Source organism: Salmo salar, chromosome ssa09 (assembly GCF_905237065.1).
Source record: "Salmo salar chromosome ssa09, Ssal_v3.1, whole genome shotgun sequence".
Classification (NCBI taxonomy): Eukaryota; Metazoa; Chordata; class Actinopteri; order Salmoniformes; family Salmonidae; genus Salmo; species Salmo salar.
In genome coordinates this window covers 156922800-156944178 of record NC_059450.1, presented here as the reverse complement: position 1 = coordinate 156944178, position 21379 = coordinate 156922800, and the positions used below count along the sequence as shown (strand labels likewise).

At 45.5% G+C, this 21379-nt stretch overlaps 1 protein-coding gene across 1 annotated transcript in view; it reads right to left on the bottom strand.

Moving 5' to 3' along the window:
* ppp1r13l (protein phosphatase 1, regulatory subunit 13 like) overlaps positions 1–21379 on the bottom strand; it is a 77428-nt gene that overhangs the window by 5198 nt on the left and 50851 nt on the right. Inside the window, exons 3-11 of the mRNA XM_045724898.1 lie at positions 14918–15030; positions 14130–14817; positions 8490–8585; positions 5981–6060; positions 5199–5586; positions 4784–5107; positions 4039–4313; positions 668–805; positions 63–196 (exon numbers count right to left, since the gene is read on the bottom strand). Coding sequence (XP_045580854.1) covers positions 63–196; positions 668–805; positions 4039–4313; positions 4784–5107; positions 5199–5586; positions 5981–6060; positions 8490–8585; positions 14130–14817; positions 14918–15030 — 2236 coding nt within the window. The remainder of the gene's footprint in view (positions 1–62; positions 197–667; positions 806–4038; positions 4314–4783; positions 5108–5198; positions 5587–5980; positions 6061–8489; positions 8586–14129; positions 14818–14917; positions 15031–21379) is intronic.

Here is a 21379-nt window from a genome sequence, read left to right as displayed (position 1 = left end):
TGTAGACGAAGGAAGCTACAGGGACATAAGTCAGTTAAAAGGGAAGACGATAATGAAGTTACCATCCGTGGCTGTCCGGGGCGGAGACGTTGGCTCCTATACGAACCAGGAAGTCCACCACGTTGTAGTGACCTCCACAGATGGCGTTATGGAGGGCTGTGATGCCCTCGTCGTTCGGCTGGCTCGGGTCACTCATCTACAGGTCACAGACCACGCAGTGGTGAACATCATGCTTGCTGTCAACACACACTGAATGCTTTATCTGGGTCCACAACAGACCCTACCTCCTGCACCCAACCCCCTCACCCCCTCACCTCCTGCACCAAACCACCCTACCTCCTGCACCCAACCCCCTTACCTCCTGCACCCAACCCCCTACCTCCTGCACCCAACCCCCTTACTTCCTGCACCCAACCCCCTTACCTCCTGCACCCATCCTCCCTCACCTCCTGCACCCATCCTCCCTCACCTCCTGCACCCATCCTCCCTACCTCCTGCACCCATCCTCCTCACCTCCTGCACCCATCCTCCTCACCTCCTGCACTGAACAGGTCCAGTTCCCCCCTACCTCCTGCATGGCCCTCTGAGCAGTGTCCAGTTCCCCCCTACCTCCTGCACGGCCCTCTGAACAGCCCTACCTCCTGCACGGCCCTCTGAGCAGCCCTACCTCCTGCACGGCCCTCTGAACAGTGTCCAGTTCCCCCACCAGCGACCCGTCCAGCAGTAGAACCAGAGGGCTGAGCCGAGCCCTCTGACCAGAATCCACTCGTTCCCGACTGGCCCGACGCAGGATGGAATTGTACCCCTGGGATGATGGAAGAGTACCACAACTTAATACCTTAACTTTCCCTTATTAGATACAGACGTAGTAACATCGAGATGGAGAGACATGCCCAAGAAGTCTTTGGTTTAAAATGCATGTGACTATTATCAGTGAAAACCTTCCACTAAGTGGATCAGTTCACTGACAATGAGATTGTTTCATACATGGAATCAAGTTCCATCTAGACTACCAGTCAAAAGTTCGGACTCACCTACTTATTCAATTTTTTTTTTATTTTTACTATTTTCTACATTATAGAATAACAGTGAAGACATCAAAACCTATAAAATAACACATATGGAATCACGTAGTAACCCAAAAAAAAAAGTGTTAAACAAATCAAAATATATTTTATATTTATATTTGAGATGCTTCAAAGTAGCCACCCTTCGCCTTGATGACAGCTTTGCACACTCTTGGCATTCTCTCAACCAGCTTCATGAGGTAGTCACCTGGAATGCATTTCAACTAACAGGTTTGCCTTGCTAAAAGTTCATTTGTGGAATTTCTTTCCTTCTTAACGCGTTTGAGCCAATCAGTTGTGTTGTGACAAGGTAGGGGTGGTATACAGAAGACAGCCCTATTTGGTAAAAGACCAAGTCCATATTATGGCAAGAACAGCTCAAATAAGCAAAGAGAAACGACAGTCCATCATTACTTTAAGACATGAAGGTCAGTCAATGTGGAAAATTTCAAAAACTTTGACCGTTTCATCAAGTATAGTCGCAAAAACCATCAAGCGCTATGATGAAACTAGCTCTCATGAGGACTGCCACAGGAAAGGATGACCCAGAGTTACCTCTACTGCAGAGGATAGGTTCATTAGAGTTACCAGCCTCAGAAATTGCAGACCAAATAAATGCTTCACAGAGTTCAAGCAAAAGACATCTCAACATCAACTGTTCAGAGGCGACTGTGTGAATCAGGCCTTCACGGTCGAATTGCTGCAAAGAAACCACTACTAAAGGACACCAATAAAGAAGAGACTTGCTTTGGCCAAGAAACACGAGCAACGGACATTAGACCGGTGGAAATCTGTCCTTTGGTCTGATGAGTCCAAATCTGAGATTTTTGGTTCCAACCGCCGTGTCTTTGTGAGACGCAGATGTTGCTCTTGCTTCTCTGATAGAGTTCAGTGTGTCAAATCAGAGAGCCTGTTGTCTGACCTCTGCAGTCTCTATGGGGTGCACAGGGTTCAATTCTCGGGCCGTTTTCGCTCCTGCTGGTGATTCTCTGATCCACCTCTACGCAGACGACACCATTCTGTATACATCTGGCCCTTCTATGGACACTGTGTTAACTAACCTCCAGACGAGCTTCAATGCCATACAACTCTCCTTCCGTGGCCTCCAACTGCTCCTAAATGCAAGTAATACTAAATGCATGCTCTTCAACCGATCGCTGCCCGCTCCCTCCCGCCCGTCCAGCATCACTACTCTGGACGGTTCTGACTTAGAATATGTGGACAACTACAAATAGCTAGGTGTCTGGTTAGACTGTAAACTCTCCTTCTAGACTCATATTAAACATCTCCAATCAAAAATTAAATCTAGAATCGGCTTCCTATTTCGCAACAAAGCATCCTTCACTCATGCTGCCAAACATACCCTCGTAAAACTGACCATCCTACCGATCCTCGATTTCAGCGATGTCATTTACAAAATAGCCTCCAACACTCTACTCAGAAAATTGGATGCAGTCTATCACAGTGCCATCCGTTTTGTCACCAAAGCCCCATATACTACCCACCACTGCAACCTGTATGCTCTCGTTGGCTGGCCCTTGCTTCATACTCGTCGCCAAACCCACTGGCTCCAGGTCATCTACAAGTCTTTGCTATGTAAGGTCCCGCCTTATCTTAGCTCACTGGTCACCATAGCAGCACGCGCTCCAGCAGGTATATTTCACTGGTCACCCCCAAAGCCAACACTTCCTTTGGTCGTCTTTCCTTCCAGTTCTCTGCTGCCAATGACTGGAACGAACTGCAAAAATCTCTGAAGCTGGAGACTCATATCTCCCTCACTAGCTTTAAGCACCAGCTGTCAGAGCAGCTCACAGATCACTGCACCTGTACATAGCCCATCTGTAAATAGCCCAAACAACTACCTCATCCCCATACTGTATTTATTTATTTATCTTGCTCCTTTGCACCTCAGTATCTCTACTTGCACATTCATCTTTTGCACATCTACCATTCCAGTGTTTAATTGCTATATTGTAATTACATCGCCACCATGGCCTATTTATTGTCTTACCTCCCTTATCTTACCTCATTTGCACACACTGTATATAGACTTTCTCTATTGTATTATTGACTGTATGTTTGTTTATTCCATGTGTGACTCTGTGTTGTTGTTTGTGTCACACTGTTTTGCTTTATTTTGTCCAGGTCGCAGTTGTAAATGAGAACTTGTTCTCAACTAGCCTACCTGGTTAAATAAAGGTGAAATTATTATTATTATTATTTATTTTTTTAAGAGTAGGTGAACGGATGATCTCTGCATGTGTGGTTCCCACCGTGAAGCATGGAGGAGGAGGTGTGATGGTGCTTTGCTGGTGACACTGTCAGTGATTTATTTAGAATTCAAGGCACACTTAACCAGCATGGCTACCACCGCATTCTGCAGCGATACGCCATCCCAGCTGGTTTGGGCTTAGTGGGACTATAATTTGTTTTTCAACAGGACAATGACCCAACACACCTCCAGGCTGTGTAAGGGCTATTTGACCAAAAAGGAGAGTGATGGAGTGCTGCATCAGATGACCTGGCCTCCACAATCACCCGACCTCAACCCAATTGAGATGGTTTGGGATGAGTTGGACTGCATAGTGAAGGAAAAGCAGCCAACAAGTGCTCAGCATATGTGGGAACTCCTTCAAGACGGTTGGAAAGTTGGTTGAGAGAATGCCAAGAGTGTGCAAAGCTGTCATCAAGGTAAAAGGGTGGCTACTTTGAAGAATCTTTTCATTTGTTTCACACTTTTTCAGGTTACTACATGATTCCATATGTGTTATTTCCTAGTTTTGATGTCTACACTATTATTCTACAATGTAGAACACAGTAAAAAATAAAAATTAAAGAAAAAAAAAACCTTGAATGAGTAGGTGTGTCCAAACTTTCGACTGGTAGTGTACATTTAAAACATCTTGACAAACTTCACTGTAAACTAGTCACAACAACAGAAAGCAAAGAGAAGAAATGTGTCCTGTCATACCCTGTACTCTGGCAAAGCAGGTCCAGTGTTAGGTCCAGTGTTAGGGACAGGGTTAGGTCTAGGGTTAGCGACAGGGTTAGTGACAGGGGAGAGAGATGTAAAGCTGTCCCCTTCTCCATCTGAAGAGGAGCTGTAGTCGCTCCCCATCTCTCCGCCTTGCTGGCCCGTCAACCCCTTCCTCCGGAAAAGTTTATTCATGATCTGTTTGTACTGTTTCTGAATGTGGTCCGGCTGCAAGGTGGCAGGCTTCCTCTGGGGCTGGCCAGGGACAGGGGCTAGGGTCAAGGGTCACAAGGTTACTGCAACATCCTACATTTTACATTTTTAGTCATTTTAGCAGACGCTCTTATCCAGAGCGACTTACAGTAGTGAATACATGCATTTATAAAAAAATAAATAAAAAAATTGTACTGGCCCCCCGTGGGAATTGAACCCACAACCCTGGCGTTGCAAACACCATGCTCTACCAACTGAGCTACAGGGAAGGCGTACACGCATGCAGAAGCTTTCGAAAATTAAACAAATTCATAAGACCAGCGCCGCATTGATAACGTGGATCAGTCGCGGGAGACTGTAGATATTTACTAAATAAATACAACCTTGCCAACTACTAGAATGGACAGTGAAACAGTTTGATGGTTAACTTTCTTTGTCGCTACCATTCATTGTCACTCACATCGACCGGTTCCCTTTGCGTCAAATTCTTATGTAAAGTAAATTGTATATTAAGAAGTCATTTCCTAACCTTGTGACCCTGGTTCAGGGTTTGGGTCAAGTTTGGAGTTAGGAGTCACAGAGCCGCGCCTCTTCAGGGCTCGGGGGATCTCAGAGCGAATCCGGAAGAGCTCTTCCATGTCAGGGACATCTGGGCTCTCTGGAGCCACCACTGGCTGCAGCCTGGACGGGCTGAGGGGCCTGGGGGCCACCGCCTGGGATTCCCCTCCTCCTCCTCCTCCTCCTCTCTCTGTCTCCCTCTCTCTCTCTGGGAGAGCTGGGTCAGGGGCTATGGGACTTTGATGAATTGGGTCCAGTCGTTCCAACTCAATGTCAACATCACCTGGGTTCAGCACTGTGGGAGAAGAGAGAACACACAGACGGGTGACCACACATAACCAGTTAGATTGTGAGAGTAGAGTCTATGTTCCGTGTAGATACCATACCTTCCTCGTGGTAGGCTGGCTGCCTGAGTTCACGGGTCTGTGGCTGGATCTGTTGCTGGGTCTGGTACTCTCTGTACTCCAGGTAATCCCTATACTCTCTGGGTACAGCCTGGCGGAACAAACCCACGTCCCTCTCGGTCCCCAGGGCCCGGGGGTGGAGGGCAGACGAGGCCCAGTAAGGGTTCTGGAGTCGCATGATGACGGAGAGAGGGATGGGTCTGTGCTGACGGGGGGGCTGGGAAGAGGAGGAGGAAGGGGGGATGGAGATACGGGATATGATTGGTTGGGGAGGGGCGTGGTAGAGGGAGGATGAGTCAGGAGGGACAGTGATACGGGTGTTACGGGGGAGAGATGCGTGGGTGGACTGGTGGGAACGAGGGAGGGTGTCCTGGAGGGAAAGAAAAGGGGGAGAGAGAGAGAGAGAGAGAGAGACAGAGAGACAGAGAGAGACAGAGAGAGAGAGAGACAGAGAGAGAGACAGAGAGAGAGACAGAGAGAGAGACAGAGAGAGAGACAGAGAGAGACAGAGAGAGAAGAGACAGAGAGAGACAGAGAGAGACAGAGAGAGAGAGAGGGAGAGATTCTGTTCATCCGACCATCATTGTTATACATGACAATTTAAGCAATTTAACTTTCCATGTCAATAAAGTATACCAGCGAGAGAGAGAGGGATGATTATTAACAAACAAAACACCTGGGCATGACCACACACACACACACACACACCCCACCCACACCCACACCCACACCCACACACACACACACACACACACACACCCTACCTTCTTGGAAGGGGAAGGGCCATCCAGGTTAGATTCTCTCCAGTTAGTGTTTGGCACCAACGGTCTCAGCCACTCAGTCTCTGCAACAGGGAGATGGTAGGTTAACAACAAGGAGATGGTAGGTTAACAACAGGGAGGTGGTAGGTTAACAACAAGGAGATGGTAGGTTAACAACAAGGAGATGGTAGGTTAACAACAGGGAGATGGTAGGTTAACAACAAGGAGGTGGTAGGTTAGCAACAAGGAGGTGGTAGGTTAGCAACAAGGAGGTGGTAGTTTAACAACAGGGAGGTGGTAGATTAACAACAAGGAGATGGTAGGTTAACAACAAGGAGGTGGTAGGTTAACAACAAGGAGGTGGTAGTTTAACAACAGGGAGGTGGTAGGTTAGCAACAAGGAGGTGGTAGTTTAACAACAGGGAGATGGTAGGTTAACAACAAGGAGATGGTAGGTTAACAACAAGGAGATGGTAGGTTAACAACAGGGAGATGGTAGGTTAACAACAAGGAGGTGGTAGTTTAACAACAAGGAGGTGGTAGGTTAACAACAAGGAGATGGTAGGTTAACAACAAGGAGATGGTAGGTTAACAACAAGGAGATGGTAGGTTAGCAACAGGGAGATGGTAGGTTAACAACAGGGAGATGGTAGGTTAACAACAAGGAGGTGGTAGGTTAACAACAAGGAGGTGGTAGTTTAACAACAAGGAGGTGGTAGGTTAACAACAAGGAGATGGTAGGTTAACAACAAGGAGATGGTAGGTTAACAACAAGGAGGTGGTAGGTTAACAACAGGGAGATGGTAGGTTAACAACAAGGAGGTGGTAGGTTAACAACAGGGAGATGGTAGGTTAACAACAAGGAGATGGTAGGTTAACAACAGGGAGATGGTAGGTTAACAACAAGGAGGTGGTAGGTTAGCAACAAGGAGGTGGTAGGTTAGCAACAAGGAGGTGGTAGTTTAACAACAGGGAGGTGGTAGATTAACAACAAGGAGATGGTAGGTTAACAACAAGGAGGTGGTAGGTTAACAACAAGGAGGTGGTAGTTTAACAACAGGGAGGTGGTAGGTTAGCAACAAGGAGGTGGTAGTTTAACAACAGGGAGGTGGTAGATTAACAACAAGGAGGTGGTAGGTTAACAACAAGGAGATGGTAGGTTAACAACAGGGAGATGGTAGGTTAACAACAAGGAGATGGTAGGTTAACAACAAGCAGATGGTAGGTTAACAACAAGGAGAAGGTAGGTTAGCAACAGGGAGATGGTAGGTTAACAACAAGGAGGTGGTAGGTTAACAACAGGGAGGTGGTAGGTTAACAACAGGGAGAAGGTAGGTTAACAACAGGGAGATGGTAGGTTAACAACAAGGAGATGGTAGGTTAGCAACAGGGAGATGGTAGGTTAACAACAGGGAGATGGTAGGTTAACAACAAGGAGATGGTAGGTTAACAACAAGGAGATGGTAGGTTAACAACAGGGAGATGGTAGGTTAACAACAAGGAGATGGTAGGTTAACAACAGGGAGATGGTAGGTTAACAACAAGGAGATGGTAGGTTAACAACAAGGAGATGGTAGGTTAACAACAAGGAGGTGGTAGGTTAACAACAGGGAGGTGGTAGGTTAACAACAAGGAGGTGGTAGGTTAACAACAAGGAGAAGGTAGGTTAACAACAGGGAGATGGTAGGTTAACAACAAGGAGGTGGTAGGTTAACAACAGGGAGAAGGTAGGTTAACAACAAGGAGATGGTAGGTTAACAACAAGGAGGTGGTAGGTTAACAACAAGGAGATGGTAGGTTAGCAACAAGGAGGTGGTAGGTTAGCAACAGGGAGGTGGTAGGTTAACAACAGGGAGGTGGTAGGTTAACAACAGGGAGGTGGTAGGTTAACAACAAGGAGAAGGTAGGTTAGCAACAGGGAGATGGTAGGTTAGCAACAGGGAGATGGTAGGTTAACAACAGGTAGGTGTGTGTGTGTGTGTTGAGGCCTGACTGTCATAGGTGTGTGTGTGTGTGTGTGTGTGTGTGTGTGTGTGTGGCGTGTGTGTGTGTGTGTGTGTGTGTGTGGCCTTACTGTCGTAGGCGTGTGTGTGTGTGTGTGTGTGTATATGTATGTATGTATGTATGTATGTATGTGTGTGTGTGTGTGTGTGTCTGTGTCTGTGTCTGTGTGTGTGTGTGTGTGTGTGTGTGTGTGGCCTTACTGTCGTAGGCGTGTGTGTGTGTGTGTATATGTATGTATGTATGTATGTATGTATGTATGTATGTATGTATGTATGTATGTATGTATGTATGTATGTATGTGTGTGTGTGTGTGTGTGTGTGTGTGTGTGTGTGTGTGTGTGTGTGTGTGTGTGTGTGTGTGTGTGTGTGTGTTACTGTGTGCGTGTGTGTGTGTGTGTGTGTGTATGTATGTATGTATGTATGTATGTATGTATGTATGTATGTATGTGTGTGTGGTTCTGTGTCTGTGTCTGTGTCTGTGTGTGTGTGTGTGTGTGAGAGGCCTTACTGTCGTAGGTGTGGTGGGGTTTCTTCTTATGAGATGCCACGTCCAGATCGGTCTCGTTCCATTTACCTGGGCTCTTCTGTCTCTGCATGACTTCATCTGGAGAGAGAATAAAAACTAACGGTCAGAATTCAGATTACTGAGAAATGTAGGCTCCTGTCTGTGTGTGTCAAAGTTATTAAATTCACATACTAAAGAGTCAATGTAGTGGCACATGGAGTCAATGTAGTGGCACATACTAGAGAGTCAATGTAGTGGCACATAGAGTCAATGTAGTGGCACATACTAGAGAGTCAATGTAGTGGCACATACTAGAGAGTCAATGTAGTGGCACATAGAGTCAATGTAGTGGCACATAGAGTCAATGTAGTGGCACATAGAGTCAATGTAGTGGCACATGGAGTCAATGTAGTGGCACATGGAGTCAATGTAGTGGCACATACTAGAGAGTCAGTGTAGTGGCACATGGAGTCAATGTAGTGGCACATGGAGTCAATGTAGTGGCACATACTAGAGAATTGTGAAGCGTTCACTCCACTTCCAGAACCTGTGTTGACTAAAACAGATCCGCTGACTAAATTACATTAAAGTTCCCAACGCAGCCATTTTTAATCTCAATATCAAATCATTTCTGGGTAACAATTAAATACTTTACTGCGAATGTTTTTGATTCAAATGGTCAAAAAGAAACAACAATAGCTTATTAGCAAAAAAAAGAGTAATTTCTCAAGCAAGAATGATCCTAGGACTGTCTCGGAGTGGTCTGACTGGGGAAGGGAACCTAGTTGTTGAATTGAGGTTTTGGAACGCTCTTTTCAAAACAGCCCTTTAAACTAAAAGGACATTATCATCATTTTCACACTATTTTCCCAAACTCATAGTGTGTAAAAAAAATTTATACATACTGTATGTATAAATATACACTTTATGCATGTATAAATATACACTATGTATAAATATATACTGTATGCATATATAAATATACACTATGTATGTATGCATGCATGTATAAATATATACATGTATAAATATACACTGTATGCATGTATAAATATATACTGTATGAATGTATAAATATACACTGTATGAATGTATACTGTATGTATGTCTTATATATACAGTACCAGACAAAAGTTTGGACACACCTACTCATTCAAGGGTTTTTCTTTATTTTTTTACTATTTTCTACATTGTAGAATAATAGTGAAGAGATCAAAACTATGAAATAACACATATGGAATCATGTAGTAACCAAAAAAGTGTTAAACAAATTAATCAAAGTAGCCATCCTTTGCATTGATAACAGCTTTGCACACTATTGGCATTCTCTCAACCAGCTTCATGAGGTAGTCACCTGGAATGCATTTCAATTAACTGGTGTGCCTTGTTAAAAGTTAATTTGTGGAATTTCTTTCCTTCTGAATGCGTTTGAGCCAATCAGTTGTGTTGTGACAAAGTAGGGGTGGTATACAGAAATAGCCCTACTTGGTAAAATACCAAGTACATATTATGGCAAGAACAGCTCAAATAAGCAAAGAGAAACGACAGTCCATCATTACTTTAACACATGAAGGACAGTCAGTGCGGAACATTTCAAGAACTTTGAAAGTTTCCTCAAGTGCAGTCACAAAAACCATCAAGCGCTATGATGAAACTAGCTCTCATGAGGACTGCCACAGGAATGGAAGACCCAGAGTTACCTCTGCTGCAGAGGATAAGTTCATTAGAGTTACCAGCCTCAGATTGCAGCCCAAATAAATGCTTCACAGAGTTCAAATAACAGACACATCTCAATATCAACTGTTCAGATGAGACTGCGTGAATCAGACCTTCATGGTCGAATTGCTGCAAAGAAACCACTACTAAAGGACACCAATAATAAGAGACTTGCTTGGGCCAAGAAACACGAGCAATGGACATTAGACTGGTGGAAATCTGTCCTTTGGTCTGATGAGTCCAAACTGGAGATTTTTGGTTCCAACCGCTGTGTCTTTGTGAGATGCAGAGTAGGTGAACGGATGGTCTCCGCATGTGTGGTTCCCAACATGAAGCATGGAGGAGGAGGTGTGGGGGTGCTTTGCTGGTGACACTGTCAGTGATATATTTAGAATTCAAGGCACACTTAACCAACATTGCTACCACAGCACTCTGCAGCGATACGCCATCCCATCTGGTTTGTGCTTAGTGGGACTATCCATTTGTTTTCAACAGGACAATGACCCAACACACACCTCCAGGCTGTGTAAGGGCTATTTGACCAAAAAGGAGAGTGATGGAGTGCTGCATCAGATGACCTGGCCTCCACAATCACCTGACCTCAACCCAATTGAGATGGTTTGGGATGAGTTGGACCGCAGAGTGAGGAAAACCAGGCAACAAGTGCTCAGCATATGTGGGAACTCCTTCAAGACTGTTGGAAAAGCATTCCTCATGACGCTGGTTGAGAGAATGCCAAGAGTGTGCAAATCTGTCATCAAGGCAAAGGGTGGCTACTTTGAATAATTTGTTTAACACTTTTTTGGTTACTACATGTGTTATTTCATAGTTTTGATGTCTTCACTATTATTCTACAATGTAGAAAATAGTAAAAATAAAGAAAAACCCTTGAATGAGTAGTTGTGTCCAAACTTTTGACTGGTACTGTGTATATAAATAAACACAGGAAAATCACATTTGACTGCACTGGCCCTTAAATATTGTACTAGACAATGCATTCAGACCCCTTGACTTTTTCCACATTGCTACGTTACAGCCTTATTCTAAAATAGATTAACAGGTTTTTTCCGCTCAATCTACACACAATACCCCAATATGACAAAGAAAAAACACTTTAAAACCTTTTTGCAAATGACATTTAAATAGGCATTCAGACCCTTTACTGTTGAAGCACCTTTGGCAGCGATTACAGCCTGGAGTCTTCTTGGGTATGACGCTACAAGCTTGGCACACCTGTATTTGGAGAGTTTCTCCCATTCTTCTCTGCAGATCCTCTCAAGCTCTGTCAGGTTGGATAGGGAGCGTCGCTGCACAGCTATTTTCAGGTCTCACCAGAGATGTTAGATTGGGTTCAAGTCCGGGCTCTGGCAGTGCCACTCAAGAACATTCAGAGACTTGTCCCGAAGCCACTCCTGCATTGTCTTGGCTGTGTGCTTAAGGTCGTTGTCCTGTTGGAAGGTGAACCTTCGCCCCAGTCTGAGGTCCTGAGCGCTCTGGAGCAGGTTTTCATTAAGGATTTCTGTACTTTGCTCTGTTCATCTTTCCCGCGATCCTGACTAGTCTTCCAGTCCCTGCCGCTGAAAAACATCCCCACAGCATGATAATGCCACCACCATGCTTCACCGTAGGGATGGTGGCAGGTTTCCTCCAGACGTGATGCTTGGCATTCAGGCCAAAGAGTTCAATCTTGGTTTCATCAGACCAGAGAATCTTGTTTCTCATGGTCTGAGAGTCCTTTTGTGGGCTGTCATGTGCCTTTTACTGAGAAGTGGCTTCCGTCTGGCCACTCTACCATAAAGGCCTAACTGATGGAGTGCTGCAGAGATGGTAGGTTCTCCTATCGCCACAGAGGAACTCTGGAGCTCTGTCCGAGTGACCATTCGGGTTCTGGGTCACCTCCCTGACCAAGGTCCTTCTCCCTCGATTGCTCAGTTTTGCCGGGCGGCCAGTTCTAGGAAGAGTCTTGGTGATTCCAAACTTCTTCCATTTAAGAATGATGGAGGCCACTGTGTTCTTGGGGACCTTCAATGCTGCAGATATTTTTTGGTACCCTTCCCCAGATCTGTGCCTCGACACAATGCTGTCTCAGCATTCCTTCGACCTCATGGTTTGGTTTTTGCTCTGACATGCACTGTGTCGTGTCTTTGGCTATGCCGGATTAAGTGACATGACATGCTATTCTATAAAATCCTTTCTCTGTAATTAATATTACCTGATTGAGCTAATCATGTAAATGGAATTAGCTAGAAAGTCGGGGCACCACGGAAGAGTGTTTATAGAGCTGTTATCTTCCGAATAACCTCTTAAAGACCTAGTAATATTTTACATCAATAGCAGTCAATATTAATCGTCACCTTATTTCAGTCTCATCTGAAATTTGTAAATTCTTGGTTATCTTCACGTACCCTGGCTAACAAGTTGAATCAGCAATACAAAATTGGGTTTAATTATTTATTTACTAAATACCTAACTAATCACACAGAATTACATATACACAGAATGCAAATTATGTCATACAGAAAACGTCCCTGGGGGACAGAACCTGTATGATGGCTTGTTACACAAAGAGAGGGGGTTGGGCTTGAATGAAAGAGCGGGAAGACTGAGGACCAAAGAAACAGCTATGCTATCGTAAATACAGTATCTTATGCATTCTAAATTACCGCCCATTTGGAAAAGGAAAATGCAATAAATATTTACTCTGAGCTGCGCTTCGGTAGATTGGTCGTAGATGCTGGCCAGGTTGGCCAACATAGATCTTCCTGTCCTTGGAAGAATGTCTCTGGTGGTAAATTGGATACGTTGTAGTATTTTCGTTGTGTGTTAGACTGGATACGTCGTCCGTCCTTTCCTAGCCCACATTTACAGCTGCTGTTGCTAACTCAACAGCTAGGATGTCTCACTTCTTTAGTGAATAAGAGTTCAAAGTTCATACCATTCACAACCAAAGCTCACGCTGAGGTTGGCTTAGTTCTGTAGTTGACATGTTAGTCCTTTTTAACGTATGGACCGTCGTCCTATCGTCCTCGGAACAGGAGGTTACATTTTTGTCAAGGGCTTATATAGTGGGGGGAGAGAAGGGTGTGTTTCATAGTTTATAAACCATGTCTCTTCACAGGGGCGGTCAGGGCTCTAACCTTATGAAAACCCAATTCTCTCATTTGGAAGCTAAAATTACATTTAATCTTTTCACAAATAGATTCATATTCAAACATTTAAATTTTACAACAATTCCATGTGAATCTGATAACTAGAATGTGTAGACTTTCCCAGATACCGTTTATGTCGTCCTGTCATCAGTCATAATGTCTCAGATGACCACCGAACTGACATCATATTCATTAAGTACCAACGCATATTTCCAACTGGTTCTATTACCGAAATATGGTTCCTTTCCCCCCACTTGTTTGATTTTCCCAGACTCTCTATATTTAACAAAGGCTATTCAACAGTCCTTCAGTAGGGTCAGAGAGAGAGGGGAAGGGAGAAAGGTATTTATGGGGGGTCATAAACCTTACCCACAGGCCAACGTCATGACAACTGTCAACTGTGGGACCTTATATAGACAGGTGTGTGCCTTTCCAAAACATGTCCAATACATTGAATTCACCACAGGTGGACTCCAATCAAGTTGTAGAAACATCTCAAAGTTGATCAATGGAAACAGGATGCGCCTGAGCTCAATTTCTAGTCTCATAACTATGGGTCTGAATACTCATGTAAATAACATATTCTCTTTTTATTTTTTATACATTTGCAGAAAAAACTGTTTTCGCTTTGTTATTATGGGGTATTGTGTGTAGATTGATGAGGGAAAAAAATATTTTGATCAATTTTAGAACAAGATTGTAACGTAACAAAACGTGGAAAAAGTCAAGGGGTCTGAATACTTTCCCAATGCACTGTAGCTACAGTAAGGCTACTCACCAGATTGGCTGAAAGGCACAAAATTCCGTGGCAGGGTGCTGGGTGCTGCTGGTTGGCTGAACTGGGAAGGGGAGTGGCTTCGGCCCAGTCGTGGTGATGTCCGACCCATCGTAGCAGAATCATACGGGGACAGCAGATTGGACAAGGAGTGTGAGGGTAGTACCCTCCCCCGATGTGATTGATCGTAGCCAGGAGCTGGGGAAGGAGGGGAGTGGTTTGAATCAACATAGCTGATTGATCCTCGCGGGCTGCGGTCGTAGGTCATTTGGCGAGACGGAGAAGGAGACGCACGACGCTGGGTACGAGGTGATTGGTTGGGAGGGGTCAGCTGACCATAGGAGTAGTTGGGGTCATAACCTCCAGAATGACAGGACGGAGAGAGAGAGTATCTGTCTCGTTGTGCCTGGGAAGGGGAGGAGGGCGTCGCCTTACTGCTAGAGACCATGACATCCAGGTTGGAGCTGGGGGAGTAGGGGAGAGAGCTGAAGCTGGGGGAGTAGGGGAGAGAGCTGAAGCTGGGGGAGAAGGGGAGAGAGCTGGAGCTGGGGGAGAAGGGGAGAGAGCTGGAGCTGGGGGAGAAGGGGAGAGAGCTGGGGGAGTAGGGGACAGAGCTGCTGCTGCCTCCTGTCTGTTTCTCTGAGGTTGATGGCTGGGGTTTTTCTCTGGGGATCGCAGCATCAGATGGAGTCTGTAGGGAGACGAGGAGAACATACACGGCACAGCATTGTTACTGAGCTCTGGGTCTGAATAGCTGAGCTGTGTGTGTGTGTGTGTGTGTGTGTGTTTACCTGAGAAACAGACTGGGTGCTGGGGGTTACCCCCTGTAACAGAGAGGTAAACTCTCTGGATAACTCATCAGCCTGGGCCAGAGACGCATTCAGGTCCTCGTCCATCGTCTGGACTGCATGGTCACACACACACACACACACACACACACACACACACACACACACACAAAAAAAACATTAGGAGAAGAAACTACTGCTTAAATATAGAGTAGGACAAACTAGATCTATTTTAAGTGTCTTCAGAAGAGAAGGCCTGGAGCTGAGGACGTAACCTGACCTGTTAGAGAGGAAGTTCAGGTCAGGAAAAACTCCTGATCCTACTACAGAGTTTACACAGCTGTTATGCTGTGCGTGTTATGATGAATCCCTTTATGTACTGACCCAGAGTCAGATGAACTCCTTTATCTACTGACCCAGAGTCAGATGAGGTCCTTTATCTACTGACCCAGAGTCAGATGAACTCCTTTATCTACTGACCCAGAGTCAGATGAGGTCCTTTATCTACTGACCCAGAGTCAGATGAGGTCCTTTATCTACTGACCCAGAGTCAGATGAACTCCTTTATCTACTGACCCAGAGTCAGATTAAGCCCTTTATCTACTGACCCAGAGTCAGATGAGGTCCTTTATCTACTGACCCAGAGTCAGATGAGGTCCTTTATCTACTGACCCAGAGTCAGATGAGGTCCTTTATCTACTGACCCAGAGTCAGATGAGGTCCTTTATCTACTGACCCAGAGTCAGATGAGGTCCTTTATCTACTGACCCAGAGTCAGATGAGGTCCTTTATCTACTGACCCAGAGTCAGATGAGGTCCTTTATCTACTGACCCAGAGTCAGATGAGGTCCTTTATCTACTGACCCAGAGTCAGATGAGGTCCTTTATCTACTGACCCAGAGTCAGATGAGGTCCTTTATCTACTGACCCAGAGTCAGATGAGGTCCTTTATCTACTGACCCAGAGTCAGATGAGGCCCTTTATCTACTGACCCAGAGTCAGATGAGGTCCTTTATCTACTGACCCAGAGTCAGATGAACTCATGGGTACCATTTATATAGCTATGCATGTAGGTTGAGAAGAAGTTGCTAACTAGCATTAGCTCAACGACTGGAAGTCTAAGGTAACTGCTAGCATGTCATTGCACTAACGCTAGTTAGCGCTAGTTTGACCACTAGAGGGCATATTTGAGAAGTATTTGACTTATTAAATATTGGCTGTACTAGAGAATTTAAAGCATTTTTTTTGTAAGAACATAGTATATGGGATGGATTTTAAGAAATGTAGCTTAATTATTTTGATCAATATTATGGTGCATCTCTTCCAAGAAAAACGAAACCCTTAGGGTTTCCGTTAGGAAAAGATGGAGCTGTACAACGTTACTGGTCAGGAGTAGGCCTAGGCTACTAAGTGACTGCAAGTGAAGAGCAAAATAATCCTAACATTTCCACAACCTAATTGTAGTCTAACCAATACCCAAACGGAGATGCAGTGAAAATAAAAATCTGATTGATTTATCAAGACCAGTCCCCATGCTTGTCTCAGAGCAGTGTGAAACGGTGCTGAAATAGTTGACCACACGAGGGTAGGCTATTGCTTCAAATCCTACTATAACGATTGGATGACTTTGGGAGTTCCAGTAAGCAGTAATGTGTTAGCCTACTTTTTTTTTTTTTAAAGAACTCCAGCACAGAAAAGAGAGAACCTTAAATAATTAAACAATAAAGCGATTGAATTCACAAATGCATTTGACTGTTTTTAATATTGGCCATTGTTACGTGTTACGTTTTTCTTGTTCCCCATTTTCCCCTGTTAGTTTGTTTGTGTCTTGGGCATTACAGGTGTACCGAGTTGCGGCTAACGATGGTGGGCGTGGCTGTAGCTGATTACAGAGAGGATATCTGTTTGCCGTGTGAGAAGAGAGAGGGGGAGAGAGAGAGAGGACACTTGTTTTGTTTGATTATGTGATGATTTGTTTTAATTTATCGTTGTTTGTGTTTCAGCCTGTCCTCTTGAGGTACTCCACCCTACCTAGGTCCTGGAGAAGGGGAAAGGTAGATCTGCCCATGGGTGTACATTCCCACGTAGATAACCCATTGTTTTATACACTAGGTTAGCCGGGCAGGTGTCACCCTTGTATTTTTCTTGGAACCAGGTAGGACAGTGGGCTAGGGTTTAGAGTGTGTTAGGAAGGATTAGGAACCAGGTAGGACAGTGGGCTAGGGTTTAGAGTGTGTTAGGAAGGATTAGGAACCAGGTAGGACAGTGGGTTAGGGGGTTTAGAGTGTGTTAGGAAGGATTAGGAACCAGGTAGGACAGTGGGCTAGGGTTTAGAGTGTGTTAGGAAGGATTAGGAACCAGGTAGGACAGTGGGTTAGGGTTTAGAGTGTGTTAGGAAGGATTAGGAACCAGGTAGGACAGTGGGTTAGGGTTTAGAGTGTGTTAGGAAGGATTAGGAACCAGGTAGGACAGTGGGCTAGGGTTTAGAGTGTGTTAGGAAGGATTAGGAACCAGGTAGGACAGTGGGTTAGGGTTTAGAGTGTGTTAGGAAGGATTAGGAACCAGGTAGGACAGTGGGTTAGGGTTTAGAGTGTGTTAGGAAGGATTAGGAACCAGGTAGGACAGTGGGCTAGGGTTTAGAGTGTGTTAGGAAGGATTAGGAACCAGGTAGGACAGTGGGTTAGGGGGTTTAGAGTGTGTTAGGAAGGATTAGGAACCAGGTAGGACAGTGGGTTAGGGGTTTAGAGTGTGTTAGGAAGGATTGGGAACCAGGTAGGACAGTGGGTTAGGGGTTTAGAGTGTGTTAGGAAGGATTAGGAACCAGGTAGGACAGTGGGTTAGGGTTTAGAGTGTGTTAGGAAGGATTAGGAACCAGGTAGGACAGTGGGTTAGGGGTTTAGAGTGTGTTAGGAAGGATTAGGAACCAGGTAGGACAGTGGGTTAGGGGTTTAGAGTGTGTTAGGAAGGATTGGGAACCAGGTAGGACAGTGGGCTAGGGTTTAGAGTGTGTTAGGAAGGATTAGGAACCAGGTAGGACAGTGGGTTAGGGTTTAGAGTGTGTTAGGAAGGATTGGGAACCAGGTAGGACAGTGGGTTAGGGTTTAGAGTGTGTTAGGAAGGATTAGGAACCAGGTAGGACAGTGGGTTAGGGTTTAGAGTGTGTTAGGAAGGATTAGGAACCAGGTAGGACAGTGGGTTAGGGTTTAGAGTGTGTTAGGAAGGATTAGGAACCAGGTAGGACAGTGGGTTAGGGGTTTAGAGTGTGTTAGGAAGGATTAGGAACCAGGTAGGACAGTGGGTTAGGGTTTAGAGTGTGTTAGGAAGGATTAGGAACCAGGTAGGACAGTGGGCTAGGGGTTTAGAGTGTGTTAGGAAGGATTAGGAACCAGGTAGGACAGTGGGCTAGGGTTTAGAGTGTGTTAGGAAGGATTAGGAACCAGGTAGGACAGTGGGTTAGGGTTTAGAGTGTGTTAGGAAGGATTAGGAACCAGGTAGGACAGTGGGTTAGGGTTTAGAGTGTGTTAGGAAGGATTAGGAACCAGGTAGGACAGTGGGTTAGGGTTTAGAGTGTGTTAGGAAGGATTAGGAACCAGGTAGGACAGTGGGCTAGGGTTTAGAGTGTGTTAGGAAGGATTAGGAACCAGGTAGGACAGTGGGTTAGGGGGTTTAGAGTGTGTTAGGAAGGATTAGGAACCAGGTAGGACAGTGGGTTAGGGTTTAGAGTGTGTTAGGAAGGATTGGGAACCAGGTAGGACAGTGGGTTAGGGGGTTTAGAGTGTGTTAGGAAGGATTAGGAACCAGGTAGGACAGTGGGTTAGGGTTTAGAGTGTGTTAGGAAGGATTGGGAACCAGGTAGGACAGTGGGTTAGGGGGTTTAGAGTGTGTTAGGAAGGATTAGGAACCAGGTAGGACAGTGGGTTAGGGGGTTTAGAGTGTGTTAGGAAGGATTGGGAACCAGGTAGGACAGTGGGCTAGGGTTTAGAGTGTGTTAGGAAGGATTGGGAACCAGGTAGGACAGTGGGTTAGGGTTTAGAGTGTGTTAGGAAGGATTAGGAACCAGGTAGGACAGTGGGTTAGGGTTTAGAGTGTGTTAGGAAGGATTAGGAACCAGGTAGGACAGTGGGTTAGGGTTTAGAGTGTGTTAGGAAGGATTAGGAACCAGGTAGGACAGTGGGTTAGGGTTTAGAGTGTGTTAGGAAGGATTAGGAACCAGGTAGGACAGTGGGTTAGGGTTTAGAGTGTGTTAGGAAGGATTAGGAACCAGGTAGGACAGTGGGCTAGGGTTTAGAGTGTGTTAGGAAGGATTAGGAACCAGGTAGGACAGTGGGTTAGGGTTTAGAGTGTGTTAGGAAGGATTAGGAACCAGGTAGGACGGTGGGTTAGGGTTTAGAGTGTGTTAGGAAGGATTAGGAACCAGGTAGGACAGTGGGTTAGGGTTTAGAGTGTGTTAGGAAGGATTAGGAACCAGGTAGGACAGTGGGTTAGGGGGTTTAGAGTGTGTTAGGAAGGATTAGGAACCAGGTAGGACAGTGGGTTAGGGGGTTTAGAGTGTGTTAGGAAGGATTGGGAACCAGGTAGGACGGTGGGTTAGGGTTTAGAGTGTGTTAGGAAGGATTAGGAACCAGGTAGGACAGTGGGTTAGGGTTTAGAGTGTGTTAGGAAGGATTAGGAACCAGGTAGGACAGTGGGTTAGGGGTTTAGAGTGTGTTAGGAAGGATTAGGAACCAGGTAGGACAGTGGGTTAGGGGGTTTAGAGTGTGTTAGGAAGGATTGGGAACCAGGTAGGACAGTGGGCTAGGGTTTAGAGTGTGTTAGGAAGGATTGGGAACCAGGTAGGACAGTGGGTTAGGGTTTAGAGTGTGTTAGGAAGGATTAGGAACCAGGTAGGACAGTGGGTTAGGGTTTAGAGTGTGTTAGGAAGGATTAGGAACCAGGTAGGACAGTGGGTTAGGGTTTAGAGTGTGTTAGGAAGGATTAGGAACCAGGTAGGACAGTGGGTTAGGGTTTAGAGTGTGTTAGGAAGGATTAGGAACCAGGTAGGACAGTGGGTTAGGGTTTAGAGTGTGTTAGGAAGGATTAGGAACCAGGTAGGACAGTGGGTTAGGGTTTAGAGTGTGTTAGGAAGGATTAGGAACCAGGTAGGACAGTGGGCTAGGGTTTAGAGTGTGTTAGGAAGGATTAGGAACCAGGTAGGACAGTGGGCTAGGGTTTAGAGTGTGTTAGGAAGGATTAGGAACCAGGTAGGACAGTGGGTTAGGGTTTAGAGTGTGTTAGGAAGGATTAGGAACCAGGTAGGACAGTGGGTTAGGGTTTAGAGTGTGTTAGGAAGGATTAGGAACCAGGTAGGACAGTGGGTTAGGGTTTAGAGTGTGTTAGGAAGGATTAGGAACCAGGTAGGACAGTGGGCTAGGGTTTAGAGTGTGTTAGGAAGGATTAGGAACCAGGTAGGACAGTGGGTTAGGGGTTTAGAGTGTGTTAGGAAGGATTAGGAACCAGGTAGGACAGTGGGTTAGGGGTTTAGAGTGTGTTAGGAAGGATTGGGAACCAGGTAGGACAGTGGGTTAGGGGTTTAGAGTGTGTTAGGAAGGATTAGGAACCAGGTAGGACAGTGGGTTAGGGGTTTAGAGTGTGTTAGGAAGGATTGGGAACCAGGTAGGACAGTGGGCTAGGGTTTAGAGTGTGTTAGGAAGGATTGGGAACCAGGTAGGACAGTGGGTTAGGGTTTAGAGTGTGTTAGGAAGGATTAGGAACCAGGTAGGACAGTGGGTTAGGGTTTAGAGTGTGTTAGGAAGGATTAGGAACCAGGTAGGACAGTGGGTTAGGGTTTAGAGTGTGTTAGGAAGGATTAGGAACCAGGTAGGACAGTGGGTTAGGGTTTAGAGTGTGTTAGGAAGGATTAGGAACCAGGTAGGACAGTGGGTTAGGGTTTAGAGTGTGTTAGGAAGGATTAGGAACCAGGTAGGACAGTGGGTTAGGGTTTAGAGTGTGTTAGGAAGGATTAGGAACCAGGTAGGACAGTGGGCTAGGGTTTAGAGTGTGTTAGGAAGGATTAGGAACCAGGTAGGACAGTGGGCTAGGGGTTTAGAGTGTGTTAGGAAGGATTAGGAACCAGGTAGGACAGTGGGTTAGGGTTTAGAGTGTGTTAGGAAGGATTAGGAACCAGGTAGGACAGTGGGTTAGGGTTTAGAGTGTGTTAGGAAGGATTAGGAACCAGGTAGGACAGTGGGTTAGGGTTTAGAGTGTGTTAGGAAGGATTAGGAACCAGGTAGGACAGTGGGTTAGGGGTTTAGAGTGTGTTAGGAAGGATTAGGAACCAGGTAGGACAGTGGGTTAGGGTTTAGAGTGTGTTAGGAAGGATTAGGAACCAGGTAGGACAGTGGGTTAGGGTTTAGAGTGTGTTAGGAAGGATTAGGAACCAGGTAGGACAGTGGGTTAGGGTTTAGAGTGTGTTAGGAAGGATTAGGA